The sequence below is a fragment of the Trichomycterus rosablanca genome, chromosome 14 (assembly GCF_030014385.1).
Source record: "Trichomycterus rosablanca isolate fTriRos1 chromosome 14, fTriRos1.hap1, whole genome shotgun sequence".
NCBI classification, from domain to species: domain Eukaryota; kingdom Metazoa; phylum Chordata; class Actinopteri; order Siluriformes; family Trichomycteridae; genus Trichomycterus; species Trichomycterus rosablanca.
The window spans coordinates 7,817,599-7,844,044 of record NC_086001.1 but is presented as its reverse complement, the minus strand read 5'-3'; the positions used below and the strand labels follow the sequence as shown (position 1 = coordinate 7,844,044).

At 39.8% G+C, this 26,446-nt stretch overlaps 3 protein-coding genes across 6 annotated transcripts in view; all 3 read right to left on the bottom strand.

Annotated features, from left to right (window-relative positions):
• Window positions 1–9,908, bottom strand: part of lgi1a (leucine-rich, glioma inactivated 1a) — an 18,012-nt gene extending 8,104 nt beyond the window's left edge. Inside the window, exons 1-6 of the mRNA XM_063008704.1 lie at window positions 9,456–9,908; window positions 7,219–7,290; window positions 2,645–2,716; window positions 2,449–2,520; window positions 379–450; window positions 109–278 (exon numbers count right to left, since the gene is read on the bottom strand). Coding sequence (XP_062864774.1) covers window positions 109–278; window positions 379–450; window positions 2,449–2,520; window positions 2,645–2,716; window positions 7,219–7,290; window positions 9,456–9,631 — 634 coding nt within the window. The 5' untranslated portion in view covers window positions 9,632–9,908. The remainder of the gene's footprint in view (window positions 1–108; window positions 279–378; window positions 451–2,448; window positions 2,521–2,644; window positions 2,717–7,218; window positions 7,291–9,455) is intronic.
• A 9,903-nt stretch (window positions 9,909–19,811) lies between these two features.
• LOC134326442 (free fatty acid receptor 4-like) lies at window positions 19,812–21,906 on the bottom strand. Its single transcript, XM_063008607.1, has 3 exons — window positions 21,068–21,906; window positions 20,851–20,982; window positions 19,812–20,251 (listed from the first exon to the last, which is right to left on the bottom strand). Exons 1-3 carry the CDS (start codon window positions 21,611–21,613, stop codon window positions 19,919–19,921), a joined length of 1,011 nt encoding a protein of 336 aa, XP_062864677.1. The 5' UTR covers window positions 21,614–21,906; the 3' UTR covers window positions 19,812–19,918.
• Window positions 21,907–22,181: 275 nt separating this feature from the next.
• On the bottom strand, window positions 22,182–26,097 carry LOC134326440 (centrosomal protein of 55 kDa-like). Of its 4 annotated transcripts, none has more exons than XM_063008605.1 (8): window positions 25,804–26,097; window positions 24,737–24,924; window positions 24,030–24,296; window positions 23,753–23,818; window positions 23,479–23,629; window positions 23,077–23,231; window positions 22,733–22,858; window positions 22,182–22,644 (listed from the first exon to the last, which is right to left on the bottom strand). In XM_063008605.1, exons 2-8 carry the CDS (start codon window positions 24,893–24,895, stop codon window positions 22,438–22,440), a joined length of 1,131 nt encoding a protein of 376 aa, XP_062864675.1. In that variant the 5' UTR covers window positions 24,896–24,924; window positions 25,804–26,097; the 3' UTR covers window positions 22,182–22,437. The 4 variants fall into 4 exon arrangements, with proteins under 4 accessions (XP_062864675.1, XP_062864673.1, XP_062864674.1 ...); XM_063008603.1 differs by having other exon boundaries at window positions 24,737–24,907; XM_063008604.1 differs by having other exon boundaries at window positions 24,737–24,907; window positions 25,862–26,097.
• Window positions 26,098–26,446: the final 349 nt, after the last annotated feature.

The window sequence follows — 26,446 nt, the reverse complement described above, 5'->3', positions numbered from 1 at the left end:
TCAGTTTGTGAAACTGTCACCTTAAGACGGGTTTGTCAGAATGTAACGTAACCCTATCATAAAGAAGCGTCTGTACATGTTTTCAAAACTAAAAGATAAAAATCAGACCTGTAGTTATGCAGTCAAATGACTGTGGGGTTAGATCGTTGATTTTCTTTCCCTGATAGGACGCCGGGCTGTTGCAGTAAATCTGGTCCACTGTTGCGTTTGTATGGTAAATCCAGTCCACCAGCCACTTTAATTTGCAATCACAGCTGAACAGATTTCCACGTAAGTCCCTAAACAATACAAATTAGTGATGATGATCATCAATTACTCCCAAAAACATACTGTTAAAGGTATATTTAAATGATTTAAATCTTTTAAAGTGATACATACACTTTAGTTAAGGTGTCCACACCCTTAAAAAGGTTTTTCGGTAGAGACTCCAGGTTGTTGTAGGCAAGGCTCCTGTAAAGAGATTCGGTACATTTTTATTTGACTTGCATCTGTATTTCTGTTGTTAGAATTTCAAATCATTTCATAAATAGGTGCTCAGCTTCTGCAACGGTCTTTTACGGCATCCCACCACCACTGGGATCTGGGTGTGATTGTCATCAGTGCTCTCACTGGCCAGGCATCTATGCACACATAATTTGGCTGTGTCTAAGGGAGAAGGGAGATGACTGAAGCCCTGCAATAGAATGGCACCCAGTCTTGGGATTTGCTGCCTTGCATCCAGTGTTTCTGGGTGAGTTGCAACGTTGACTAGAATCAAAATGTAATGAAATTTTATTACGGTGCTTTATTTTTGGGGTTTATTGAGGGCATCTTATTTCTTGGACTATTAGGACAAGTAAAGCTTACAAACTTACAGCTCACAAAATACAGTACATATGCCATAACGCGTCAGTTTGAATTTATACAAACATAATTGAATTTTCCTCAACCGCTTCATCCTGGCTATATTGGGAGACACTGGGCGCAAGGCAGGAATACCCTGGACATGCCACCTCGTATACAGCCAATCATGTCTGTGCAGACAACTGGCTGGCCATTAGCACCGTTGAGATTCAAACTCGGATCTCAGCATTAGTGGTGTTAGCACCTGTTAGCAATTTTTGTGACTAAAACACATTAATTAAAAAGTAAGGGGATTTAGGTTCGAAGCTAATGGATTACTTTTATCTTAATTGTAAGCATTTGTGTAGCTTGTGTCCTTTGCTAATTGGTAGCTCTGTAACATGAGGTCTGAAAGCAACACTTATACTACGAGCATGACTGCTTCCTCAAAGCCTTTAGAAGTGGCAAAAGTGAGTAAGTATATTTTACTTTTTGCATGTAAGACCTGGTTTGTTTTCGGGTTAACGTTGACACAGACGAGCATTCCACTCCATCACAGCGTACCACAACATGCCCATCCAAAACCCATCAGATGAATCCGTCGAAGGAAGAAAACAGCGGTGACCTGTCCTCATTATTTATTGTGGAATTACTTTGTACGCACAGAATCAACAGGCCCTTCCTGGAACAAACTAAAAGAATGTACATGCTGTTCCCTTGAAGAGGGATTTGTGCTTGGGCTTGAGCAGTGCTGCATCTACAAGCCCAAATCAGAAAAAGTTGGGACACTATAGAGATTGCAAATTTACAAAAATGCAGTGTTTTTACATTTAATAAGACTTTTATGAACCAAGGATATTTCCTGTTTTGTCTGTTCAACCTTGTTTTATTTGTTAATTTACATCTAATTCTGCATTTTCATACCAAAAAAGCTGGGACGGTTCATTGTTGTACATTGGTTCATCAATAGCTGATATAACCACACGGGCAAGGGATTACTTTGGCAAACCTTTGTCATGCATTACAATACGATAATAATGCATAGTCTACAGTGACTAGTCTGTCTAGACAGACACTGATCAGCGTGTTGAGGCTGACACCGTTTGCCTTTTTTGGTTTACTTAGACTGAGGGGCATTTATAACACCTACTAATAAGCTCATCACTGAGTCAGCCTCATGCGTAATGTAATGAAAAACAGCCCTTTTTAGCTTCAGTTTCCCTAATGACTGTGCCACATAATATATCGAGTTAGATGGAATATTTAGTAGCGTTCTAACAAAACCTTAAACTTACTTATAGAATGATTCTCTTCCAATTTCCTTCAATCTATGCAGGAAGAAGCAACCTAATACCAATTATATTCAGGAGACTGGCTTTACTAACTGTAGTTTTGCAAAGCTTTGTTGTTGTTGCATTTTCCACCTTAGCATTTCAGGACCATTGTTATTCCAAGCTACAGGAACTATAAATCCAAAAATGAAACCGACCGCAAAATCCATCTAAAATACTCCCACACTGAAAATAAAAGCTCTGGCACTGCATTTACAATCACAAATCCTATATAGAAACAAATTAGGTCTACAGTCACTTAAATCTTTAAAAAAAATTAAAAGACGATACTTACAAGTGTATTAAGGACTTGAGACCTCGGAAGGCAAAAGGTGATATGGACTTAATTTGATTGTTTTCAATAAATCTGTAAAAAAAGAATAAACCACACTGGTCATATTACATAAAAATGACCATTCCTACAGTTAGGTCTGTCACAGAAACAAGTTCTTCAAAAGACATGAAAACCAAGACATGAAATAATCACTTACAAGTATTCCAAATGTGGAAGACCAAGAAATGCATCCTCATTTATGGAGTCAAACACGTTGGCTGTAAAAAGACTTGCAAAAACAAAATGATAAGCAAAATGTCATTAGTATGTTGACATGGTCTTCTGGTACAAATTCAGGGTGCTCTGGGGTTGCAAGGTACAAGGATAGTGTTTAAGTCTCTGTTTAAATTGCTTAAGTGTCTCTGTTTTGTGATTAATTGCTGCATTTCTCAGAGATTTTAACCTGGGCAGCACAAGCACCTGTCAAGGGGAATTAAAGATCATGCCCTCTGTCTCATGTCGCTTGTAGCAGACAAGCCCCTGATAATGCACACCTCCTGATGTTGTCCATTCCACTTATTTTTGTTCTGAGTCTTTCCACAACTGCCGAAATCCTGCCATAACACTGCCTTCAATTCTGTCTTGTGGGTGCCTCACACATGCCCAAGGAAACATAACTTACGGAACTTAATGAAAGGCGCCTTTAAATGATTGTGAGGCCTGTTTTCTAAGGTGCATTTATAAATGGAATGTTGGTCAAGAAAGTCTTGTGATAACAATGTGTCTGTGCTTGTTCTGTATTTGACATCGTGTTTATTTTTAAAGGAACTCGAGTTTAAGAAAGTTGTTTATTCAGACAAAAATGTTCTAGTCGTGCCGCTCAGGTGGTGCGGCGGCAAAATACGCTAGCACACCAGAGCTGGGATTTCGAATGCATCGTATCGAATCTCAGCTCTGCCATCCGGCTGGGCAGCTATATGAGCAACGTTTGGCTGTTGTTCATACAGGGAGGGAGCCGGACAGGGAGCTCATAACTGATGTAATTACGACCTCTGCTGGTGGATTGATGGCGCCTGCACAGAGTAGAGGAATAATGCTGATCAGGGTGTGGCTCTCCATGCACAGGGCTGATTCGCATATGATCTCGCCTCATGCAGGTGAAAAAATGCAGTCGGCTACTGCTCACGTGTCGAAGGGGATGTGTGCCAGTTCGCTCTCCTCAATCAGGGGCGAAGGTCAGCACCAGTAGAGAGAAAGCAAAACGCAATTGTGTAAAAATTGTATGCACTAAAAATTGGGAGAAAAAGGGAAAAAATGCAAAAAAAAAATTTTTCTAATCATTTAGTCACAGGAGAAACCATCAAAATGCCACGACGTCATATTACAAATGAGTTTTGAGCTCAACTGGAAATGCCTGTCATTTATGCCTAGATTGTTCCCTTATGTGATATTAAACACGAACTAACAGGCGTAAAAAGTGTCTAAATTTGATCTAAATTTGAAGTGTATCATTATTGGCATTACTGTCGCCTCACAGCAAGAAGGTCCTGGGTTCGATCCCCAGGTGGGGCGGTCTGGGTCCTTTCTGTGTGGAGTTTGCATGTTCTCCCCGTGCCTGCATGGGTTTACTCCGGGTGCTCCGGTTTCCTCCCACAGTCCAAAGACGTGCAAGTGAGGTGAATTGGGGACACAAAATTGTCCAAGACTATGCAGGGCTCTAGAGTGCGACCAATTTGGTCGCACATGCGACCTAATTTCTGAATGGTGCGACTAAAAAAAATCTCAGGTCGCACCGGTGCGACCAGCAGTTCAAGGGGAAAAAAGTCTCCGCTACTCTGAAAGTCTCCCTGTGGTACAACAACAGACACACATTAGGCCCATATCATGGTCTAAACCAATCAGAGACAGTGAAGGGCGGGACAATATTGTATCGGTGATATGTGAGCGACATTCAGCTCAACCAATCAGAATGCAGCACCGGACGTTCAGTTAGTTTAGTTTTGTATATGAGACTCGCCGGACGGCCAAAGTATAAAAGTTCGGTTTCTGGAGCTAGGCAGTTTAAAGTGTTGTAACGCTTACTGAAGTCCTGACTAAACCGTTACAGTGAAGTCTACCTTGTCGTGTGCTTTTATTCCCACACATTCATCACCACACAGCAAGAGACCAGTAACAGTGGTGAGCCGACCCTCTAGTAGCAATAGGCTAATGCTAGTGGTTAAGTGCGACGATAGCGAAAGTAAAAACACAATAATATTTTCGTTAAGTAAAATATAAAAATAACTAAAAGACAGTGAAGTGTTAGAATACATGTAATCAAAATACACAGTGAGTCCACCGCAATCGATTTTGGGAATCTGTGTAAAAGATCCAGTAAAGCCGATAATATAATGCACTTTATTTAAGATTACACTCTTAACACTAGAGCCCCATACACACACACACACACACACACACACACACACACACACACACAAATATATATATATATATACAGTGTATCACAAAAGTGAGTACACCCCTCACATTTCTGCAGATATTTAAGTATGTCTTTTCATGGGACAACACTGACAAAATGACACTTTGACACAATGAAAAGTAGTCTGTGTGCAGCTTATATAACAGTGTAAATTTATTCTTCCCTCAAAATAACTCAATATACAGCCATTAATGTCTAAACCATTGGCAACAAAAGTGAGTACACCCCTTAGTGAAAGTTCCTGAAGTGTCAATATTTTGTGTGGCCACCATTATTTCCCAGAACTGCCTTAACTCTCCTGGGCATGGAGTTTACCAGAGCTTCACAGGTTGCCACTGGAATGCTTTTCCACTCCTCCATGACGACATCACGGAGCTGGCGGATATTCGAGACTTTGCGCTCCTCCACCTTCCGCTTGAGGATGCCCCAAAGATGTTCTATTGGGTTTAGGTCTGGAGACATGCTTGGCCAGTCCATCACCTTTACCCTCAGCCTCTTCAATAAAGCAGTGGTCGTCTTAGAGGTGTGTTTGGGGTCATTATCATGCTGGAACACTGCCCTGCGACCCAGTTTCCGGAGGGATGGGATCATGCTCTGCTTCAGTATTTCACAGTACATATTGGAGTTCATGTGTCCCTCAATGAAATGTAACTCCCCAACACCTGCTGCACTCATGCAGCCCCAGACCATGGCATTCCCACCACCATGCTTGACTGTAGGCATGACACACTTATCTTTGTACTCCTCACCTGATTGCCACCACACATGCTTGAGACCATCTGAACCAAACAAATTAATCTTGGTCTCATCAGACCATAGGACATGGTTCCAGTAATCCATGTCCTTTGTTGACATGTCTTCAGCAAACTGTTTGTGGGCTTTCTTGTGTAGAGACTTCAGAAGAGGCTTCCTTCTGGGGTGACAGCCATGCAGACCAATTTGATGTAGTGTGAGGCGTATGGTCTGAGCACTGACAGGCTGACCCCCCACCTTTTCAATCTCTGCAGCAATGCTGACAGCACTCCTGCGCCTATCTTTCAAAGACAGCAGTTGGATGTGACGCTGAGCACGTGCACTCAGCTTCTTTGGACGACCAACGCGAGGTCTGTTCTGAGTGGACCCTGCTCTTTTAAAACTCTGGATGATCTTGGCCACTGTGCTGCAGCTCAGTTTCAGGGTGTTGGCAATCTTCTTGTAGCCTTGGCCATCTTCATGTAGCGCAACAATTCGTCTTTTAAGATCCTCAGAGAGTTCTTTGCCATGAGGTGCCATGTTGGAACTTTCAGTGACCAGTATGAGAGAGTGTGAGAGCTGTACTACTAAATTGAACACACCTGCTCCCTATGCACACCTGAGACCTAGTAACACTAACAAATCACATGACATTTTGGAGGGAAAATGACAAGCAGTGCTCAATTTGGACATTTAGGGGTGTAGTCTCTTAGGGGTGTACTCACTTTTGTTGCCGGTGGTTTAGACATTAATGGCTGTATATTGAGTTATTTTGAGGGAAGAATAAATTTACACTGTTATATAAGCTGCACACAGACTACTTTTCATTGTGTCAAAGTGTCATTTTGTCAGTGTTGTCCCATGAAAAGATATACTTAAATATCTGCAGAAATGTGAGGGGTGTACTCACTTTTGTGATACACTGTACATACATACATACATACATACATACATACATACATACATACATACATACATGAATAGATATACTCTATTATTATTGTTATAATTTTTATAATAGTGTACTATAATGAGATTATAATACTATAATTAACTGTAAAGAGCATGGGAAAACCATGGCCGTCAAAATTGTATTTGTGACTGGTTCTAATACATTTTGAATTGAAAGGATGAAAAGCACAATGCATCTATAAAACACATTACATGCCGCAGTAAATGCACTGCCCATGGGTCCCCTCTCCCCACTGCCTTTCAGCGGCAGACAGCAACAAACATCAACAGACGAGGCCATGTTGACCAGACTGTTATTTAATCATTTACAAGTCAATATTGCCTATATGGACAGCGAAAAAACAAGTGAACCTGTAAAACTAAGGTGTTAAATGCGATGCAGTTGAAAATTAGGGTGCACCTAACTTTTGTGCTGGTGCACCTAAGAAAAAAAGTTAGGCGCACCAGTGCAACCAGTGCAAAAAGTTAGTCTAGAGCCCTGCTATGTTCGATATAACCTTGTGAACTGATGAATCTTGTGTAATGAGTAACTACCGTTCCTGTCATGAATGTAACCAAAGTGTAAAACATGACATTAAAATCCCAACAAACAAACAAACAAATCTTACAGGAGGTGCAGCGCAGGTGTGTGAATGAAGCTCTCCTTGGAAATTTCACTGAAGCCAGACTTCACAAAGGATCTTTAAAGAGAAGAAAAGAAACAATGGGTTAGTGACAGTTTAACGAGCTGTTTGGCACACATATAAGGACATACTACAACACTTCACAGCTTAATGTTTCAAAAATGACCGAGCTACACAAAATCACTTACTCACGGAAGATAGTCATGGACATTATCTACTACCAAAGTAATTTAAGAGACACTAAATCTTCACATAGCTCACCATAAAACCTCAAAGATTCAGAACAACCTCCTAGAAATAGTACATTTCTGATTCTTAATATAAAAATTGGCCTGTAAGCTATACTACAAAGCACATAAATTTGCCAATAATGTGTTGGTTACATAAAAATGATTGCACAGTGTGTGTTCTCATTTCATTACTATTTTTGCTTTTGGCAGGTGATAGTCTTCACAACAAGTTCCATGTGTGAGAGATTCACTGTTGCTTAGTTGTTGTTTTGTATATTGATCCACGTTAAGCTTTTTATGTTACCAGTCATACTGGTGGACTGTAAGCTACGATCTTAGAAAACAAAAGGTTCCCGCTGGCACCCCAGAGCAAGGACGAAGCTATAAATTGAACATTGGGGGCAGGCATTCTAAAACATCCCTGCCATATTTACAACTGATTGGAACACTGACAGAGCCTAACATTACACAAAGCTAGTGAGTGAAATATGTTTGTTTATATTTTTTTACATCAGTATATGGGGGGGGCATTTTTGAGAACATCCCCCAATATATTTTGTCTTTACGACCTTGCCCTAGTAATTCCTTTGTCTTTCCTATGTGGGAACTCTCTCTAGTTGATGCCGATTGTACGTTCCAATCCACTTGGTGCAAAGACCCTGGGTTTTATGGATAGCATCCAGATCCATTGCACTGCTAACCAGTATAAAGAGGTTAGTAAAAATGAATGATAAATAACTGATAATGGAAGAATTTCACAATTATTTCACAATCAAAACTGCTAAAGATCTCAAGATTGCAAAATTCAATCTTGACGTTCCACTACGCTGTGAGGAAAGTAGTTAGATGAGAAAAAAGTTAAGCTCATAGCGCTGTTTGGAAGGAGGAAAGCACTGCAATCCTTAACACTAACTCTAAAACTTTACAACTGTAAATCATGCTGAAGGGACCAGTGTGGTTCCAGCTTCCCTGTAATCACTGGGCTCAATGCAGTAACGTACCCCAGACAGGACACCAATCCATTACAGGGCCTCAGCCATCCCCTGCCATAGCCAATTATGTCTGTATGTAGATGCCCTACCGGTCGACAGCACTGCTGGGGATTCGAACCTACATGAATCCCAGCGAGAGTGGACCAGTGCAATTTACCGCTCCGCTATGTGAGCTGTTATTTAAATGTAAATAATGTAAATAATTGATATATTCTGTAGCAAACAAGGCTGTCACAGTAGCACAGCAATACAGGTCCGGACCCGTAGAACCGGGTTCGAGTCTCCTGTCTGTCCAACATTTATTGGGAGATTTGAATGTTCTCAAAGCCCATGTGTGGGCTTCCTATGGGTAATCCTCCCTCTCACTTCCCCAAAACATGCAGTAGGTTCACTGACTAGCCTAAATTGCACCTAGATATGAACAACATTAACATTAAAGTTTTCGGCATGTAGCAGACGCCTTTATTCGAAGCGACTTACATTAAAGTTATAGTATACAGTCCAGGGGCATAACTAACAGAGGGGCAGGTGCACTGGGCCCATGGCGGATGAGGGCTTTCCCCACCACACTGCCCCTTTTCGTTAAGTATTAAAAGTGAGCTCCTAGTTACGCCACTGATACGGTCTGAGCAATTATTATTCAAAGCGACTTACAGTACTGTTACAATATACAGTCTGAGCAACTGAGGGTTAAGGGCCTTGCTCAAGGGCCCAACATCAGCAACCTGGCAGTGGTGGGGCTTGAACCAGCAACCTTCTGATTACTAGTCCAGTACCCTAACCACTAGGCTACAGGCCATATGAAGCTCTGGCCACAATCAATTTTATGAGTAATGTTTATATACAAAATTCAGGTGACTTCAAAAGGTTCCCCATTTTTTTCACGTCTTTTAAATCGTCGAACAGTCCAGATATTTGATACAATGATATCTAACCAACAATACAACCCTTCCCCCATCAGCACCACCTGAGATATAGCCATATTTATGGAGACACTCACAGTGAAATGACGTCCTGAGGGAAGCTGCGCGGAATGGAGGACCTGCTCGCGCACAGAGCGTTATCTTTAGTGCACGTGCAGCTCGCGGGACACCGAGTCATCCGCTTCCTGCCCTCCGTTACTAACACATATAACAACACAGAGAGCAAAACCGAGAGCCTGCACAACCTCCACATCTTAACCAGTCCCGTGTTAACGAGTCAGTCCTCTTCCGACCCGCACAGTCGCTATTCCCGACCATCCAACAGTAAAAAAAAAAAACAAAAAAACAAGGCAACGATTCAACCGTGTCCTCGGTCGGTTCTGCTGTGTTTCTGCCGCAGCGTCGCTCTCTTCTAATCAGCGCGTATGTCTGAGAAGGAAAAACAAAAACGGGGTTTAGAAGCAGGTGGACGCGGTCGGATATGAAAACAGCGGATATTAAATCCCTCTCAGACCCTCTGTCCCTCTCCTCCACAGCCACGCCTCAAAACGCTTTCTCTGTAGCATGGTGGGGGTCTGCTGCGTAACCAAGCGACCGCTCCACACGACACGCGCTGAAGGTAGCGATTTCCCGCGAAATGCAGAAGATTCGAAAATTCAAATTTAAAAAGTAACGGACGTTTGGTCAGCCGTTAAACCGCTCACGTGGATAGTTGACCCTTCATCGTGTATATAAAAGGGTTGCCAACTTTCAGAACTGGAAATAAGGAAGGAACACCCTGGGCTGGCAGGTTGGCGGAAGGCATAGGGTGGGGGTTGCTTTGGCGGTCATAGGAGGTTGATTCTTCAATTGCGGGCTCTTTTTACCATCTTAACTTTTGAAAAATAAAATTTGTAATAATTTAGTTTTAATTATGTCAAGATAATGCTTACATGCTTTAGAGCAGGGGTGTCAAACTCATGGCCCGCGGGCCAGATCCGGCCCGCCACGTCATTTTATGTGGCCCACGAGAGCTTAAACGACTGTACGATTGTTGTGATGGTTCGAGTCGTTACAGAGATGTATGTACTTTAATGGGACACCTGCGACTTTAAGCGGCAACCGGCGGCATCGTAGTCATGGCAACTAACTTTCACCTTCGCTGAGAAGCCATGTGACTTTTACGGCAAAAGAACGCGGGTAGTAATGTAAACAATAATAATAAATATAAATAATTATCTTGCAGTATAATACCAAAGCATCGTCTGTAAGTAGTGGCGTTTATATTCTCAGTTGTTTGTAAATGTTTAGTGAGTATATCACAGCGTTTTAGTTACAAATTTACTGTAATTAAATACAATTGTTACCGTTACTATAGCAATTAGTATCTTTACACAAAATGCTAACTCGTTAGCGCTATTTTACGTTTGGTTAAATCTCATATTGTACCAGATGTAACACTTGACTACAGCTGTGTGCTTTTTACTGTATTAAGTTCTTTATTGTTTTTATTGTTTGTATTTTTACTTCATTTTGATGCACACAGTGTATCACACAGCTAGGAAGCAAATAAAACCAACTGTATTCTGAAGAGAGCTGTCTGTCTGTCTGTCTGTCTGTCTGTTTGAGCAAGGGGGATAAACTATTAGTGAGGGCAGAACAATTGTCTTAAAATACACTGTAAAATCCTACATAAACTGCATCTCTCAAAATGCATGCTGATTTTGTGACCTGCAAAGTGACACATCCCGCCAGTAGATGATGTTAAGAAATATTTACACATGATCCCAAAATGTACAAGAAGATAAGTAAGAAAATTAAGCAGAAGGAGGAAATTTAATGAAAATGAAAACAAGTTTGTGCTTCAGGAAGAGAAAACGGTGCGTCTCTTGTGTTATGAGGCCGTGTCTGTGGTAAAGGTGGACAATATAAATGCAGAATTCAGCCTCCAAGAAAAACAACAGATCACAGCAGGATACGTTACAATCGGCCCTTTGAGGGCCACAATAATGCTGATGTGGCCCTCGGTGAAAATGAGTTTGACACCCCTGGTGTAGAGCAAAGACTTAATGATGGCCACAACTGAATTTTAATATTTCATATTTATCTGCAAAGTGGCATAGCAAAATGTCATTATGTGTTGGTAATGACGTGTTGCTGTAATTTTTTAAATTATTACTTTTTTTAAGTAAAAAAACTAGCTAGGCCATGGATTTGCTAAAGCTAGTCAACAGCTAGTACTATAGACATTAAAATGTCAATCTTCTCTCATGGCTGGCATGTGCTTCCTTGCTAGTCTTTGTTTCCATGGTTACAACATAAACAAGAGTTACCTTCAAATGATTCCCTACAGAAACCGTACACTGTTGCGGTAATGATGATAATGCTGGGGACAGTAATATATTGCTCAAAAATATGCATAAGTTGTACAAATATGAAAAAAAAAATTACATATTGTTTCTTTTTAAGTTATTATAAAACTCATATTGTGATTTTTATAATGAATTGAACACTTTTTAGTATTTTATTAGAGCAGAGAAGTTTTAAAGTCTGGGTTGGGGACAAGGCCAAAGTAGCAAAATATTGATGTTTAAATCACCATAAAAAAATGGAAATCATAATTATTTTGGTATGTAATTTTTTTAGTGATGCAATGAATGATCTTTTTAATACCTAAAATATTTGCCTAGGGACATAAAAGTTCCCCCAATTGAAGAATCACCCAGGAACATTATCAAAATGTTTAATATAGGCTGTTTAACATATATTATTTTCGCTCTTTATAATAATAAATCATGTTGCTGAACATTTCTCACACTTTTTTTTTGTCTTGTTTAGTTGATGTATTACAGTGGGCACTGTTTGAAATAAACTCAACTGTGTGGCATCTTTTGCTGGCATGTTACTTTTTTGTATTATATTTTGTTAGAATTTCATTTTACATGTACACTGTCCATTTGATATTTTCTTCCACAAAGTAATTTTAGTTAACTAAACTAGATTTCTTCTTAGGGTAATTTTGCTGTAGTTCAGCTTCTTCCAGTGTGGAAGTCTCAGTCTAATCTGCAGCATTTCTCTCCCATTGATAAAAATACGGAACAAAGCGCGTTCTGTATCGGTTCAATACGGAACACCACATTTAGTTTTCAAATAAGGAACGATTCCGTATTTTATGGGACGGTTGGCAACCCTAGTCATGTGCCATCAGAAATCTCCAAGCTTGCATCCCAGATTTTGGGAACCTGTTCCCAGCTAGAGCTGCCCCAGACATGTTTCTGAAATGTTCTGAAACTCAGCAGATGTTTCCCGCGGACATACAGCTATCTAAATGACTGTACATTTACATATAATGTAGTGTAATGCAAGCTGTAGCCCAGTGGTTAAGGTACTGGACTAGTAATCAAAAGGTTGCTGGTTCAAGCGCCACCACCGCCGGGTTGCTGCTGTTGGGCCCTTGAGCAAGGCCTTTAACCCTTAATTGCTCAGACTGTATACTGTAACTGTAATGTATGTCGCTTTGAATAAAGGCATCTGCTAAAAGCTGTAAATGTACACATTTGGATTTTTTTTGGTCTTATGCACAAAAATGAATTTTTTTTTCTATTTTATTTATGTTTTCCTCCTCCGACCCGCGTGCAGCCCTTAGCATTCTGCACAGGCGCCTCTCTATCTGCTAATCAGGGTCCTTACAGGCACTGCCGATTATGCCCGCTAGATGGCGCTCAGCCGACCGGTGGCAACGCGAGTTTCAAACCGAGGAGTTCAGATTCTCGGCGCTGATGTGCTAGCGGAATATCCCGCTTCGCCACCTGTGGGCCACAAAAATTAAATGAATCCTTACAATTTATTTAGGGAAAAAGACAGAAAATGGATAAAATGTTGCCAATCATAATACCTTTATTACTTAGCTACCATATGATGATAGATATTATTTAGCTATCATCATGGCCGAATGTCTAAATAGAAGCCCTGTGTTATTTAATAAAGTTATAATTATTATCCAATAAAGTTATTATAATAATAATAATAATTATTATTATACTGTTATATTCAAGTTTTATATTCAAGTATTTAATTTTATAGCTTTTGACTGAATAAAAAAAGTAGAAAGCAACCTATCTGTGGTTTCCACTAACAGACAAAACTGAAGCACAGCCCTAACCCCCTAAAGAAGGGTTGTCAGTGTAATTTGTATGTATTCTTAAATCTGTTCATACGTTATAGGAGAGTACTCAGTACTGTTATGTTTGGCAAAGGCAAACTGTGATTCTTGGTAATGTTATGTTCCTATAATTATTATTTAGTTTTTTTTGTTTTTTTTCTTGGACTAAATGCATTTTAGAAGAAGTTTAGAATGTATTTTGAGGTAAACTAATTAGATTATTTTATACCCTACCTTTACAATAGGGTGGCAGTGATTTTAGAGCTGACTATACTCAAATTGCACATAGCAAAATGGTGTAAATTCTTATCTGAGTTTTATTTGTCTTATTGATCTAAATATAATTAATATACTGTATATTATGTTTATTATCCACCAAGTGTGGTTCAGACATGCAAGATAAAATCCAAGAACAATCAAGGCCATTGGGCTCAATATGGCCTGGCCTTCCTAAAGCCCTTGATGCAGTTTCTTTCAAAAACAGTAAAAACAATTCAATAATTTACTAAATGCAACAGAGTAAAAGCATTTTTTTAATCAAAGTCTGACAGCAGTAAAAAAAACTTTCAGATTCTTTCAGATTATTAAAATCATATAATAAGTAACTGGCTGTTCTTTGTTTTTGGAAATAAAAAAATAATTATCTTATGTAGTCTTGCCCAACAGACAGATTTGGCAGTACATGTCAGTGTTATTTCTTTGTTGCATGTGTATTGTTGAAAATACAGGCCAAATGGCTCATGATTGTGTACTAATACTATCAACTGCAATTTGCAATTATGCCTGAGGCGCCTCTACATAAAACAGGGGAAAGGAAAATAAAATCCTTGCAATCAGGAACTCAATGATGTATGACATGCAATCAGTAGAGGTAGTGTAATTCAGTCATGGTCCCTGGGGCTGACAGTGTTTATACTCCCATCCTCCCACCTTGTTTACTCAAATTTTTAAAACTAGTAAAGGGCAACACGATGCCGCCAAGTTCTCTCCTCATGGATTTGAACAAATAACACAGACCAAAGAATACATGGAAGCCAAAGACGTAGGCACAAAGACAGCAGAGCCAACGATTAAATGCATTCGCATAACTCAGCTGTATTTAAAGTGTTGCGGACCCTTAAGGAAAAGTGGAGTTAATCACAGGAAATGAGTAAAATATAATTTAATTACTGTAGAAATTACATTTTAGCAAGGTCTAAGGGAATCAGTGGCGAAAGAAAACACTCACAGGCACAGGAACATGGCAAACTAAGTGCTGACTGTAATCTGAGGCTGTCTGGAGGCAACACCACCTGCTACGCCACTGCTGTTTTTCTGTTTACCCAAGCGCCAACACAACAGCTATTATTAGAAACGATTTTTGGATCTTTGTCATGTACGTTTTATGTATTTATATCTAATGCACTATACAACACAAAGTATGTGGACAGCCCTTTTAATTAAGTGTTTCAGCCACACCCCTTGCTGTATTCATAGGTTTATACATAGGTTCATCAAGTCTACTGACCCTATCTCTGTTAACCCGCTTTGAAATTAAATCTGATATTCCTTTTCAACAGAGATTGTTTATTCACTGTGCAACTGTTGCTCTCTGTTGTTTTGAGATTGTCCTTCTGGTTTTTCTCAGTGTTTTTTTTATCATTGGTCTAAGAGCATACAGTGTATCACAAAAGTGAGTACACCCCTCACATTTCTGCAGATATTTAAGTATATCTTTTCATGGGACAACACTGACAAAATGACACTTTGACACAATGAAAAGTAGTCTGTGTGCAGCTTATATAACAGTGTAAATTTATTCTTCCCTCAAAATAACTCAATATACAGCCATTAATGTCTAATCCACCGGCAACAAAAGTGAGTACACCCCTAAGAGACTACACCCCTAAATGTCCAAATTGAGCACTGCTAGTCATTTTCCCTCCAAAATGTCATGTGATTTGTTAGTGTTACTAGGTCTCAAGTGTGCATAGGGAGCAGGTGTGTTCAATTTAGTAGTACAGCTCTCACACTCTCTCATACTGGTCACTGAAAGTTCCAACATGGCACCTCATGGCAAAGAACTCTCTGAGGATCTTAAAAGACGAATTGTTGCGCTACATGAAGATGGCCAAGGCTACAAGAAGATTGCCAACACCCTGAAACTGAGCTGCAGCACAGTGGCCAAGATCATCCAGCGTTTTAAAAGAGCAGGGTCCACTCAGAACAGACCTCGCGTTGGTCGTCCAAAGAAGCTGAGTGCACGTGCTCAGCGTCACATCCAACTGCTGTCTTTGAAAGATAGGCGCAGGAGTGCTGTCAGCATTGCTGCAAAGATTGAAAAGGTGGGGGGTCAGCCTGTCAGTGCTCAGACCATACGCCGCACACTAAATCAAATTGGTCTGCATGGCTGTCACCCCAGAAGGAAGCCTCTTCTGAAGTCTCTACACAAGAAAGCCTGCAAACAGTTTGCTGAAGACATGTCAACAAAGGACATGGATTACTGGAACCATGTCCTATGGTCTGATGAGACCAAGATTAATTTGTTTGGTTCAGATGGTCTCAAGCATGTGTGGCGGCAATCAGGTGAGGAGTACAAAGATAAGTGTGTCATGCCTACAGTCAAGCATGGTGGTGGGAATGCCATGGTCTGGGGCTGCATGAGTGCAGCAGGTGTTGGGGAGTTACATTTCATTGAGGGACACATGAACTCCAATATGTACTGTGAAATACTGAAGCAGAGCATGATCCCCTCCCTCCGGAAACTGGGTCGCAGGGCAGTGTTCCTGCATGATAATGACCCCAAACACACCTCTAAGACGACCACTGCTTTATTGAAGAGGCTGAGGTTAAAGGTGATGGACTGGCCAAGCGTGTCTCCAGACCTAAACCCAATAGAACATCTTTGGGGCATCCTCAAGCGGAAGGTGGAGGAGCGCAAAGTCTCGAATATCCGCCAGCTCCGTGATGTCGTCATGGAGGAGTGGAAAAGCATTCCAGTGGCAACCTGTGAAGCTCTGGTAAACTCCATGCCCAGGAGAGTTAAGGCAGTTTTGGGAAATAATGGTGGCCACACAAAATATTGACACTTTAGGAACTTTCACTAAGAGGTGTACTCACTTTTGTTGCCGGTGGTTTAGACATTAATGGCTGTATATTGAGTTATTTTGAGGGAAGAATAAATTTACACTGTTATATAAGCTGCACACAGACTACTTTTCATTGTGTCAAAGTGTCATTTTGTCAGTGTTGTCCCATGAAAAGATATACTTAAATATCTGCAGAAATGTGAGGGGTGTACTCACTTTTGTGATACACTGTATGTGTAATCTTGGGTGGCCCACTTGTCTGGGAACAATTCGTGGTTCCATGAACTATCCACTTACAGCAAACCACTTGTATTCAATAGGGTGTTTAAGGTGTTTGCTTGCTTATGTTCGCTTTTTCAGTGTTGTTCAATAATTTTGTGTCACTGTTCCCTCACCATGGTTGTCAATCATTGTGAAAATTTTTGTTTATGCATTTTCTCCCCTTTTTCACCTTTTAGCGCCTCCAATTGCCTGATTGCGTCATTCTTCCTCTCCACCAATGCTGATCCCTGCTCTGATTGAGGAGAATGAAGCTAACCCACGCCCCCTCCGACACGTGGGCTGCAGCCGTATGCATCTTGTCACCTACACTTTGGCGAGTGCAGTGCGGATCAGCACTGTGTACGGAGAGACACACCCTGACAGCACTCTTTTCCCATCTCTGTGCAGGTGCCATCAATCAGCCAGCAGAGGTTGTAATTGCATTAGTTATGAGAGAGTCCCTATCCGGCTTTTTAATATCCCACCCCTATCCAAACAACAGACCAATCATTGTTCATGTGGCCGCACAGTCCAGTCGGCAGGCAGAGCCGAGACTCAATACAATGTATTCGAGATCTCAGCTTTGATTCCAGTGTGTTTTTACTGCTGCGCCACCTGAGCAGCCCATTGTGAGAAATTTTAATGGTAACATTTATTATGAATCTTTTTGTTGTTTATGTCAGCTTTAAAGGGTAAAGTTTTTAATTGTATTGACTAAATACCTTTCCCACTGTAATTTTAATACTTTTGTGAATGTTTTGAAATACATTACATACAGTTTGTCTGAAAGCTGTAAATCCCCTTTCATTAAGAGTTATACATTGACTACAGTATACTGAATATCATGTGGTGTGTCAATTGATCAAATACCATGGAGATAGCACACCTTTAGAGATCAATTTCCAAAATTCATTGTGATTATCAGACACTACCAGTAGCAATCAATTTGGAATGATAAAGCAACTGCAATTTAACCAGATATGATGGCTATATGTACCTGCTGCTAGTGGTTGAGGCTGTGGTATTGATTATGAAAGATATTGAAATCCAGGTGGCACTGCCCTTTGCTCCACAGTACTATAGGGTTTACTAACCTGTGTCTGTAATTCCCTTTCTCAGTTTCTTTTTCCAAATAGGACGATAAACCCCCAAAATGGACTGTGTCTCTAATCTGTGGGTCTTACACTCACACTAACAGAGCTATCAATTCAACAGAAAATAGCAATCTCGAGCTATCACTGTGTTTGATCTAGACAAGCTCAGCACTGACAGTCATCTCCAACCTAACCCTTAATATTGAGGGCTAGTGAAAGGGGGGTTATGACAGCTGGTCCCACATGACTGCACCGTACTACACTGGCAAGTCACAACTTGCATATTCCACCCTACCTGCCAGCAAAGAAGAGGGAATGTGTACCTTAATCAGAGCTTCTTGCCTAAATGGGTGTGACTCGATCATAGATAGAATAGAACTACTGCCTAGGCATGCCCACTCGTTTGCAATTGTCTCTGTTTTAAAAGCATCAATCCTCCAGCCAGAATACGCTTCTCTTTCTACAATGTCTGAGTGTGACGCAGACATAACACAAAGCAACAAGAAAACAAGACAACACAACAAGTCTAAAATCAAGGGTGCCATACAGGCTCCATGCAACCAAAGTATCAAGGATTCGCTCTGCCTTCTCAGGATGATTCTTTACTAGACTAGGTCTTTGTTTCTTCTTGGGGAAAACTCCCCTGACAATTGAGAACCAAGAGCTTGCTTGTTGCCCTTGATGGAGAATCAAGATAGTAAAACAGCACTTCTAAGAGTGTTCTAAGATTAATTTTAGTAATTGTGAGCAGGGCAGTTTTGCTGTGTCTTATATTATCTGTGCAATGTGCTGATCTTATAGGAAATCATGCATTTAAAGACTGCTTCAGCTGGAATATTTCTTCCCGTTTTACCTTTCTGCACTATGATACGTCTGCCCTGGTATCTTCGGCTCGGTGATAAAGTGGGCGATTGTTTTGCTGGGCATGACTGTACCCAAAACACCATCAGGACATAATCAGCACCATGGCCAGCAATTCCATGCATATCAGAAACAAGGTATTGCATTTTGAACAAATGCATGTGCAACTCAGGTGAACCAGAATCCAAATGTGCACAACTTGAGGGCAATAATTATCTTTAGCAGCCCTGACAGGTGGCAGAGAAACCGCTCAACATTGTAATGGCATTAACACCGCTTTCTCTTTTGCCTTTCTCCTGACTTTTTACAAAAAGCCAGCCTTTTTTAAGGGGCCTGAATCAAATACACTGCACACAGGACACAAAGACAAGTGTACAGGCAACCCAATAAGAAATACATTATACACATTGTCTATAAAGGTGTAATGCCTTAAGACGTCTGTGTCAATTAAATAAAAACCCATTGTTTTATCTGTTTTAGCATGAACTAATTTGACCAGCTCATCAAATGTCAGCCCTTACTTTAAAAGCCAGTAAGTTAAGAAAGCTCATACATTTTAAAGTTAGCGTGAACTTCAATCAATGCCAATAAAATTCTAATATATTATGGAAACAGTAGCTGCAGAAACGTCATGGACACAAGATCAGGGTCATCATTCAAACAGACCTTTCTAAAACCACTAATTTACTCACAATCAGTGTTCTATTTTATCTCAAAGATCTTTATTATTATTTACTGGTTTAATAAGGCTGAAGTTGGATAGATAGACAGACAGATTGGCACAATATGTACTTAAGCTTATCTGTTTCTTTTATGGGAAATGCTTGATGCTCTTTATTGACCACAATAAAGAGAGGAAATTGCATTCCAGTAAAAATGTTATAACCTCTGTAAACAATTCTGTCAGTCAGAGTGAGTTAACGATTAAATCTTATTTGAACAATGTAGCTTTGTCTATGATTTTAAAACATTAATGTACAATATTATATATTTGCATAAACAGTTAGGTCACGGATAATTCTTTTTAATATCCATATATAAAGAAACTACTTTTAAAAATAAGAACAAAAGACAAATAATACTAATTTACTATACGTACTTTGAGAATTACCACTTTAACCAGGTGTGACCTCCATAGCACAGCAAACCCTTTGCCACCTATGCTTCCACTTGTATAGGCTGTATAGGACAGGGTTAAGGGCTGAGTTTGCCATAGTGAAAGTCAACACCCAGAAGAACATGGAAGAAGTGATGGATATATGGGCTTTGAAGTTGTTTACGAGAATAAGAAAGGAAAAGATAAAGACAGGGGCCCACATGACGAAAAATGATGTCATGAGAACAAGCAGTGTCCGAAAAAGTTTGTAGTCCTGTCTAGACACTGTACTTGATTGTTCATGTCTTGGTGAAGTAGACGTGTGGAACCTTCTTTTGGATTGTTGTCTGATCTGTGTTCAGAGAAAGAATATGTATTATATTTTCAGACAATTTTATATAAACAACCAGTTTTATATATGACACTTCAGCATGAGGCACTGTCGTGTTCATTACTTTAAAACATTTCCAGGCATATGGGGAGATGTTATGAGTTGGGGCGAGGCTGCCAGCTAAACGTAAATCTCTGACAGTTCAAATGATGGGGATGGGTACTGAAACAATAGCATGAACAAACGCTGCATACAACAAGTGCTGATATATTATTATGTACATTTGATCCTTCTAATCTATTTTATTTGTTGTATATTCTGATTCTTACATTTTTCTTACAGTTTACTTTTAGGAGGGTGGAGTTGCCTTATGCCCTATGAACTTCCCATGACATCATGTCTTCTTGTTTGCATATATTTTGTCCATCCCCGAGATGACAAAAATGTCTTGTTTGTCAAAACGATTACATTAAATCAATAATAATTCAAAATGTCATTAGTGCACAACTGTTTGCCAGATTTTATTCCACATTCCCTGTCAACAATGGCTATGTGTTTAAAGATTGTATATATTAAAGTATTATCAATGCAGAATAAAGAAAATGTCATCAATGTTTTACCTGTAGAATTTTGCTGTAACTGATTACAATGCTAGCGCCCGGAAGCAGGTAAACTAATATAATAAACATAGCATTCCACACGATCTCGCCCGTCAAATGTGGCCATATAAGAGTGCATATATGCACTTCTCTCTGTAAACAAGAAGAGAACCAGAACTTCTTAAACTTTAGTAGGCCAGCATAAAAGACATAAAATAATAACAGTAATAATACTAACCTGATCGTGGAAGACAACTGGTACCACCCTGGAGAACAAAGATAAAGGCAACAACCCAACAGCAGAGAAGAACCAGATCAGAAACAGCACACATGCTGCCCATCTGGGATTAAGGCTTGGTGTCATCTCCATCTTTAGAATGGCCAGCAGTCTCTCAATGCTGATGGCAGACAATGTGGTAATAGTAACAGTACCGCTCAAGCTGATGAAGTACATGACCATGTGGCAGGCGACCGAGCCAAGCTTCCATGCCTTGGTCCACCTTACGCTTATAACAAGCGGAACAGTGCTGACAAACAGAAGATCAGCCAGAAAGAGGTTCAGAGTAAAGAGCAGATTGTTAGTCAGTCTTCTCTCTTGGATGACCAGTATAAATGCACCAAGGTTGCCAACCACTGAGACTACAAAGATCATCATTAGAACCAAAGTCTCGGTCATGGTCACCAGCCAGTGGGTGTTCTGTAGCTCGGAGAAAAAGGTGAAGTAAGTGAAGTTCCGTGTATGTGGGTGTGCAGACTGATATGCTGAGTGAGTCAAGGGTAGCATCCTTCCTCTCTGCGAAATGAACTGGCTTTGAGGGCTTTTTCATTGATGACTGTGCAACATCTCTTTAGTATAACCCCGCCTGTCTTTTAAACTGCACGCAAATCATGACCTCCCTTTTCCTGCCATTGTTTGCCGAAGTTCTATAAGACTGCACCTGAATCAAACCTTATCCCTGACCTGTTTGAAAAACTTAGTGTTTGTAAAATAGTGTGTTAAAATAGTTTTTCCAGCTCTGCAGAACCCACAATCGTCTCTCTGTGGCAACAGAGTCAGAAAAACCTCCTTGACAACAGAGGTGTTTAAAAAAGCACTCAGTGTAGCACTTAATCTGTTGGGTAAATACATTAATGTTATCATGTGTCTGTATAAGCTACAAAGGATTTGCTCAATATTTGCACTGGCACCATTTATGAACATATTTTCCATCACCACACACATTAATGCTGTATCTGTTAGACATTTTCATGTCTTCTAAATGAAGAATCAGTTTGTTGTCTTACGGAATAATGAACATACATTTTATGGCAAAAAGTTGACATTTAAATGCACAATGATGCCTATATTTGGGCAAAAGAACAAAGATATATTGGTAGAATACCCCCAATAAATTCTTCAATCATTCATTCACAAAACAAGAACAGCTGCAAACAGTTTGTATTGAACACCTACAGAGAGTATGTAAACCGTATGTCAAACTTTTTACTTGAACTGTACTGTAGATAAAATTAAAAACACAATATTGTTAAACAAACCGAAAAATGTAAGGATAAACAGATATGTAATATTTAAACTGATATGTAATAATATGATGCTACTTGATCTGCCTAATCCAAGCACTCATCAATATGAACCAGAAGTTCTCTATGGCGACTAGTTGAATACTGAGCTTTGCAATTGGGACACTCCAGAAAACTCTCATCCAGAAGACTGTATTCTCTTGAGGGTGATGGAAAGCTCTGTGGACGTTCCCTGTATGTTTTCTCTGGTTTCCCACTGGCAGTTAATTCTGGTGGAGTTTCTTCCTCGGCTTTCTGCAGCCCACAATGCATCAGGTTAATCAACTGACACGTTTACTTCACTTTCCATGTGGTGGGTGTACTATGCCAGCCTGTCTCTTACCTCAGATTCTAATCTTGCCACTTTCTCATTGGCTTTTCGCAGCTCCCTCAAAAGTTTGTGCAGTTGCCGTTGGAGATACTGATTATCGTGCTTCACTTCCTTTAGCTCTTTGGCAGACGCTTGAATCTGGGGGTGGATGAATAAATAATCATTTTTCTGAAGGACAGACAGATGAAACACATCCATCTCCAAAACGTTGGGTTTTATTCTTTCTTATTAAATCAAAAACAGTACAAAACATAATTGTGATGTTCTTCCCAGACCACCCAAGTGCCTCTTTGCATTCCCAAATTGGCTAAATATCTTTACCTAAGCAAATTCACTTTCACAAACACTGAATCTACCTGTTGCAGAAGCTCTGCTGACCTAAGCCTCTCCTTATCCAGCTCTTTCCTGCCTTGGTAGTGCTCGGTCAGCGTTTGCTGCCTTGCGTCTCGTTCTTCCTCCAGCTCATCTACCAGTTTCTCATACTGCTGGCGTGTCTCTTCGGCCTGCTTTTCTACAGGAGAAGAAAGACTAAGTATTTTTTTCAAAAATCTGTTAGCTATGAGTGAAATCAATAATTAGGAGGGGTGTACGCTTGACCATTTTAAAAGAAAAATTGCTGTGTGTGGAGAAAGTCCCCAGGACTCATGTTGCTAGATGGCACCCACTCCACTATCTGCACATCTGCCATGCCATTCAAATCCAGGCAATCCCAAAAGGTACACTAAGTTTTCTTGTTTACTCATTTATTAACAACTTACCAGCACAATGTGCATTTTTCTCTTCCTGGCTTAAGGCTTCTTTGGCCTGATTTAGCTGCTGTTGCAGCTGGTGTAACTTTACCAGCACTGTTTTCACATAGGCTTCCCTCTGCTGATCATATATTAACCACTGCTGGTTCTTTTCCAAGGCCTGCTCAACAGCAAACAGAGAAAAAAACAGAGGTTATATTGTGGTCATGTAAATAATAGAAATGGGATCTTTCATAGATATTGTGGTCTAATAGATTGTGGTCATGTAAATAATAGAAATTACATCTTTCAGTTGATCCTGTATCAATGCAGTGTTCCTGGAGTCTGCAGGGCCATTTACATTTATACTCTATTCAAAAATAAAATAGTGCAGTGTAATTAATAATATTAAACAATGTTTAAAAAATTTTCTCATTTAAGCATTGAACATTATCAAAATATTTATAATTAATTAAAAAACTTCCCAGTTATAGACTATCGAGATACATATGTGCCTGAAAAATTATGAACCCCCAGTAAACAGTACTGGGATGCAAGCTGTAGGTATGATCTGCCTTTACCTGGTTCTCTCTGATCTGTAGGTTCTGGCATTTAGTCGAGACAGCCACCAGTTTGTTCTTTACCGTCTCAGTCTCCTGTTTAAGTGACTGAAAATGTCTTTCTTTAGTTTCAGCATCTTCCCTTTGCTGTTTAAGCTGAGCATGAAGGCTGGCCACAATATCACTGCTGTTAGACCAAAGCTGTTGCCTGAGGGAGGCAATTTCTTGATCTCTGGCCAAGATCAGTTGTGAATTTTCCTCTCTTAGGGTCTCCAGAGCAAGGATTCTCTTAAAAGATTAAAAACCAGAAAGACAATAACAGAAATATAGGGCAGGAATATACACTAGTCTGAGCGTCAATCAAAAGCAGGGCATGACATTTACTTTTATACATTTAGCAAATGCTTTTATGCAAAGCAACCTACAATTGTAACTGAATACAGAAATAGGGGCAACTTGGTGGCGGTGGGGCTTAAACCAGCAACCTTTTGATCAATAATCCATTACCTTAGCCCTAGAGTTAAACACTCCCACATCACTCACATTTAAAAGCAATTTAGAATAGCCAAATTCTGCATGTTCTACCAGCAGTCTACCTTCTGCATGTTTTTGGAAGGTAGGTGCGTCTGTTTTGCACTCTTTTCAAGACATAGTCCTGCTTTGCGCCTAGTGTTTCTTTACATGCCTTATTTTTGTAAACCCCAAAGTGTGATAATCTGAATATGCACCTTTAATAAGACGTTGTTGTTTTCAGAGTCATATGGCTTACACATCTGAGAGGACAGTTCATCAAGCACCTTCCTCAGATTAACATTTTCCTGTCTGAGTTTACAGATTTCCTTCTCCGTTTGAACACTGTGCTTTCCTTTAGAGGTTCTAGATGCCATTATTTTCTGAGCCTGCAAAACAGAATTGGCTGACCTGTCATTAAACCGGGTTGACTTAAAGTTTCTTTATACAGAATATGTAACATACGGCTGATCACCACATTTAAATATCCTATGCTTTATTGTGGCACTCAGTGGGCGCAGCAGCCTATATTGCACTAGCCCACCACCTTTGAGGTCCGGTTTTCAGTTTAAGTTGTGCTATCAACTGACTGGGTGCCTACACAGACACGATTGGCTATGTCTGTGAAGGAAAGGGGGCGGTTGCCGAAACCCTGCAATGGATCGGCACCAATTCCCTGCCTTATGCACCTAACATTTACAGGTGAAACTGGACCACAACCTTGACCGTGATAAAGCAGTCGATGCAAACGAACGTTTTTTTTGCTGTACAAAGGAAAAAACCTTTAGAATTTATTAGAATGGAGGCCTGAAATGTTGTTGCTAAATCGAACAGTAAATGCTTAAAATATGCCACAGCTTAACACATACCAATACACTAAAATAAAACTAGTATGCTGTAGATGTAGTCAAACTTGATTTGAATTTTGAACTGAAAAATATAAGTAATTTCAATCCAAATTCCAGTAAGTAAAGACAATAAGATGCTTTCATGTTTTTACTATGGCCGCAACACACTCCAAAACTTGGTTTTAAAATATTTTAAACTATTTACTCTTAAATAAAGCTTAACGAATCCTGGCTCGTAAACGATTTAACCTTTCATTAATGTTTCTCTAACACCCCATTATGACAGCGTCAACCGTTTACCAGTGGAAACTTCCAGATCATTCCACCCACTTCCCAGTCTTACATTGCGTCTACGCCAACTTTACATATTTTTTTGTAATGTTTTTAATTAAATACATATAAAAGACACTTGCTTTCTGTTTGCATTTGCATTTTACCTACTGTCCCAACTTCTTTGCAACAAGGTACTTTTGCATATGCCACAGTTTCTTTTACCTTTATGCATTCATGTAACGTGTAGACTTTTTGGGAATTAAAATAATTAAGTGCAATAAAACCATTGGCTCGATAATTTGAATAAATAACCGTTACAACCGTTACAATCTACGTGTTGCCTAGCTGTGCTAGCTAATTTACTCACAAACTGAATTACCTCGACGAACGTAAATAAAAAGTTTAGCTATTAACGCAAAATAAATATTTTAATTTACTTTTATTTTAAAAAACGCACTTATTTCATAAAATAAAAATATAAAACGTTATAAATAAATTTTCAAATAGAAGTGTTTTCTTTCGACTAACTCTTGCCTAAGAGTCAGTTGCTTCTGATGCTATCAAGATTTAATGCCCGTTAACATGATATTATGTAAATCATGGGCTGTGTCCCAAACCGCACAATACGTACTACATTACCTTTCAGTCGTGCACTAGTTTGACGCACTATTTAGTAAATTGTATCGCAGCCTTATTCTAAAGCTTTAAAGTGTAAGTGGGTGGGTGCTTACTGCTTAGAATCGTAAAGAGGAAATCGCATTATACTGTATTACTGTGTAGGTTGGGAAGTAACCTAAAGGGCAGTGC

What these genes read in the sequence shown, in the direction of transcription:
- LOC134326442 (XM_063008607.1), bottom strand. Translation starts at nt 21,613, where the DNA reads ATGCTACCCTTGACTCACTCAGCATATCAGTCTGCACACCCACATACA. An exon ending in CAGTTGTCTTCCACGATCAG is followed by an intron (nt 20,983 to 21,067) that starts GTTAGTATTATT and finishes TCTTGTTTACAG; the next exon opens with AGAGAAGTGCATATATGCAC. An exon ending in GTTACAGCAAAATTCTACAG is followed by an intron (nt 20,252 to 20,850) that starts GTAAAACATTGA and finishes CTCTGAACACAG; the next exon opens with ATCAGACAACAATCCAAAAG.
- LOC134326440 (XM_063008605.1), bottom strand. Translation starts at nt 24,895, where the DNA reads ATGGCATCTAGAACCTCTAAAGGAAAGCACAGTGTTCAAACGGAGAAG. An exon ending in TACAGATCAGAGAGAACCAG is followed by an intron (nt 23,819 to 24,029) that starts GTAAAGGCAGAT and finishes ATTTTTGAATAG; the next exon opens with AGTATAAATGTAAATGGCCC. An exon ending in TGGCAAGATTAGAATCTGAG is followed by an intron (nt 22,645 to 22,732) that starts GTAAGAGACAGG and finishes TGTGGGCTGCAG; the next exon opens with AAAGCCGAGGAAGAAACTCC.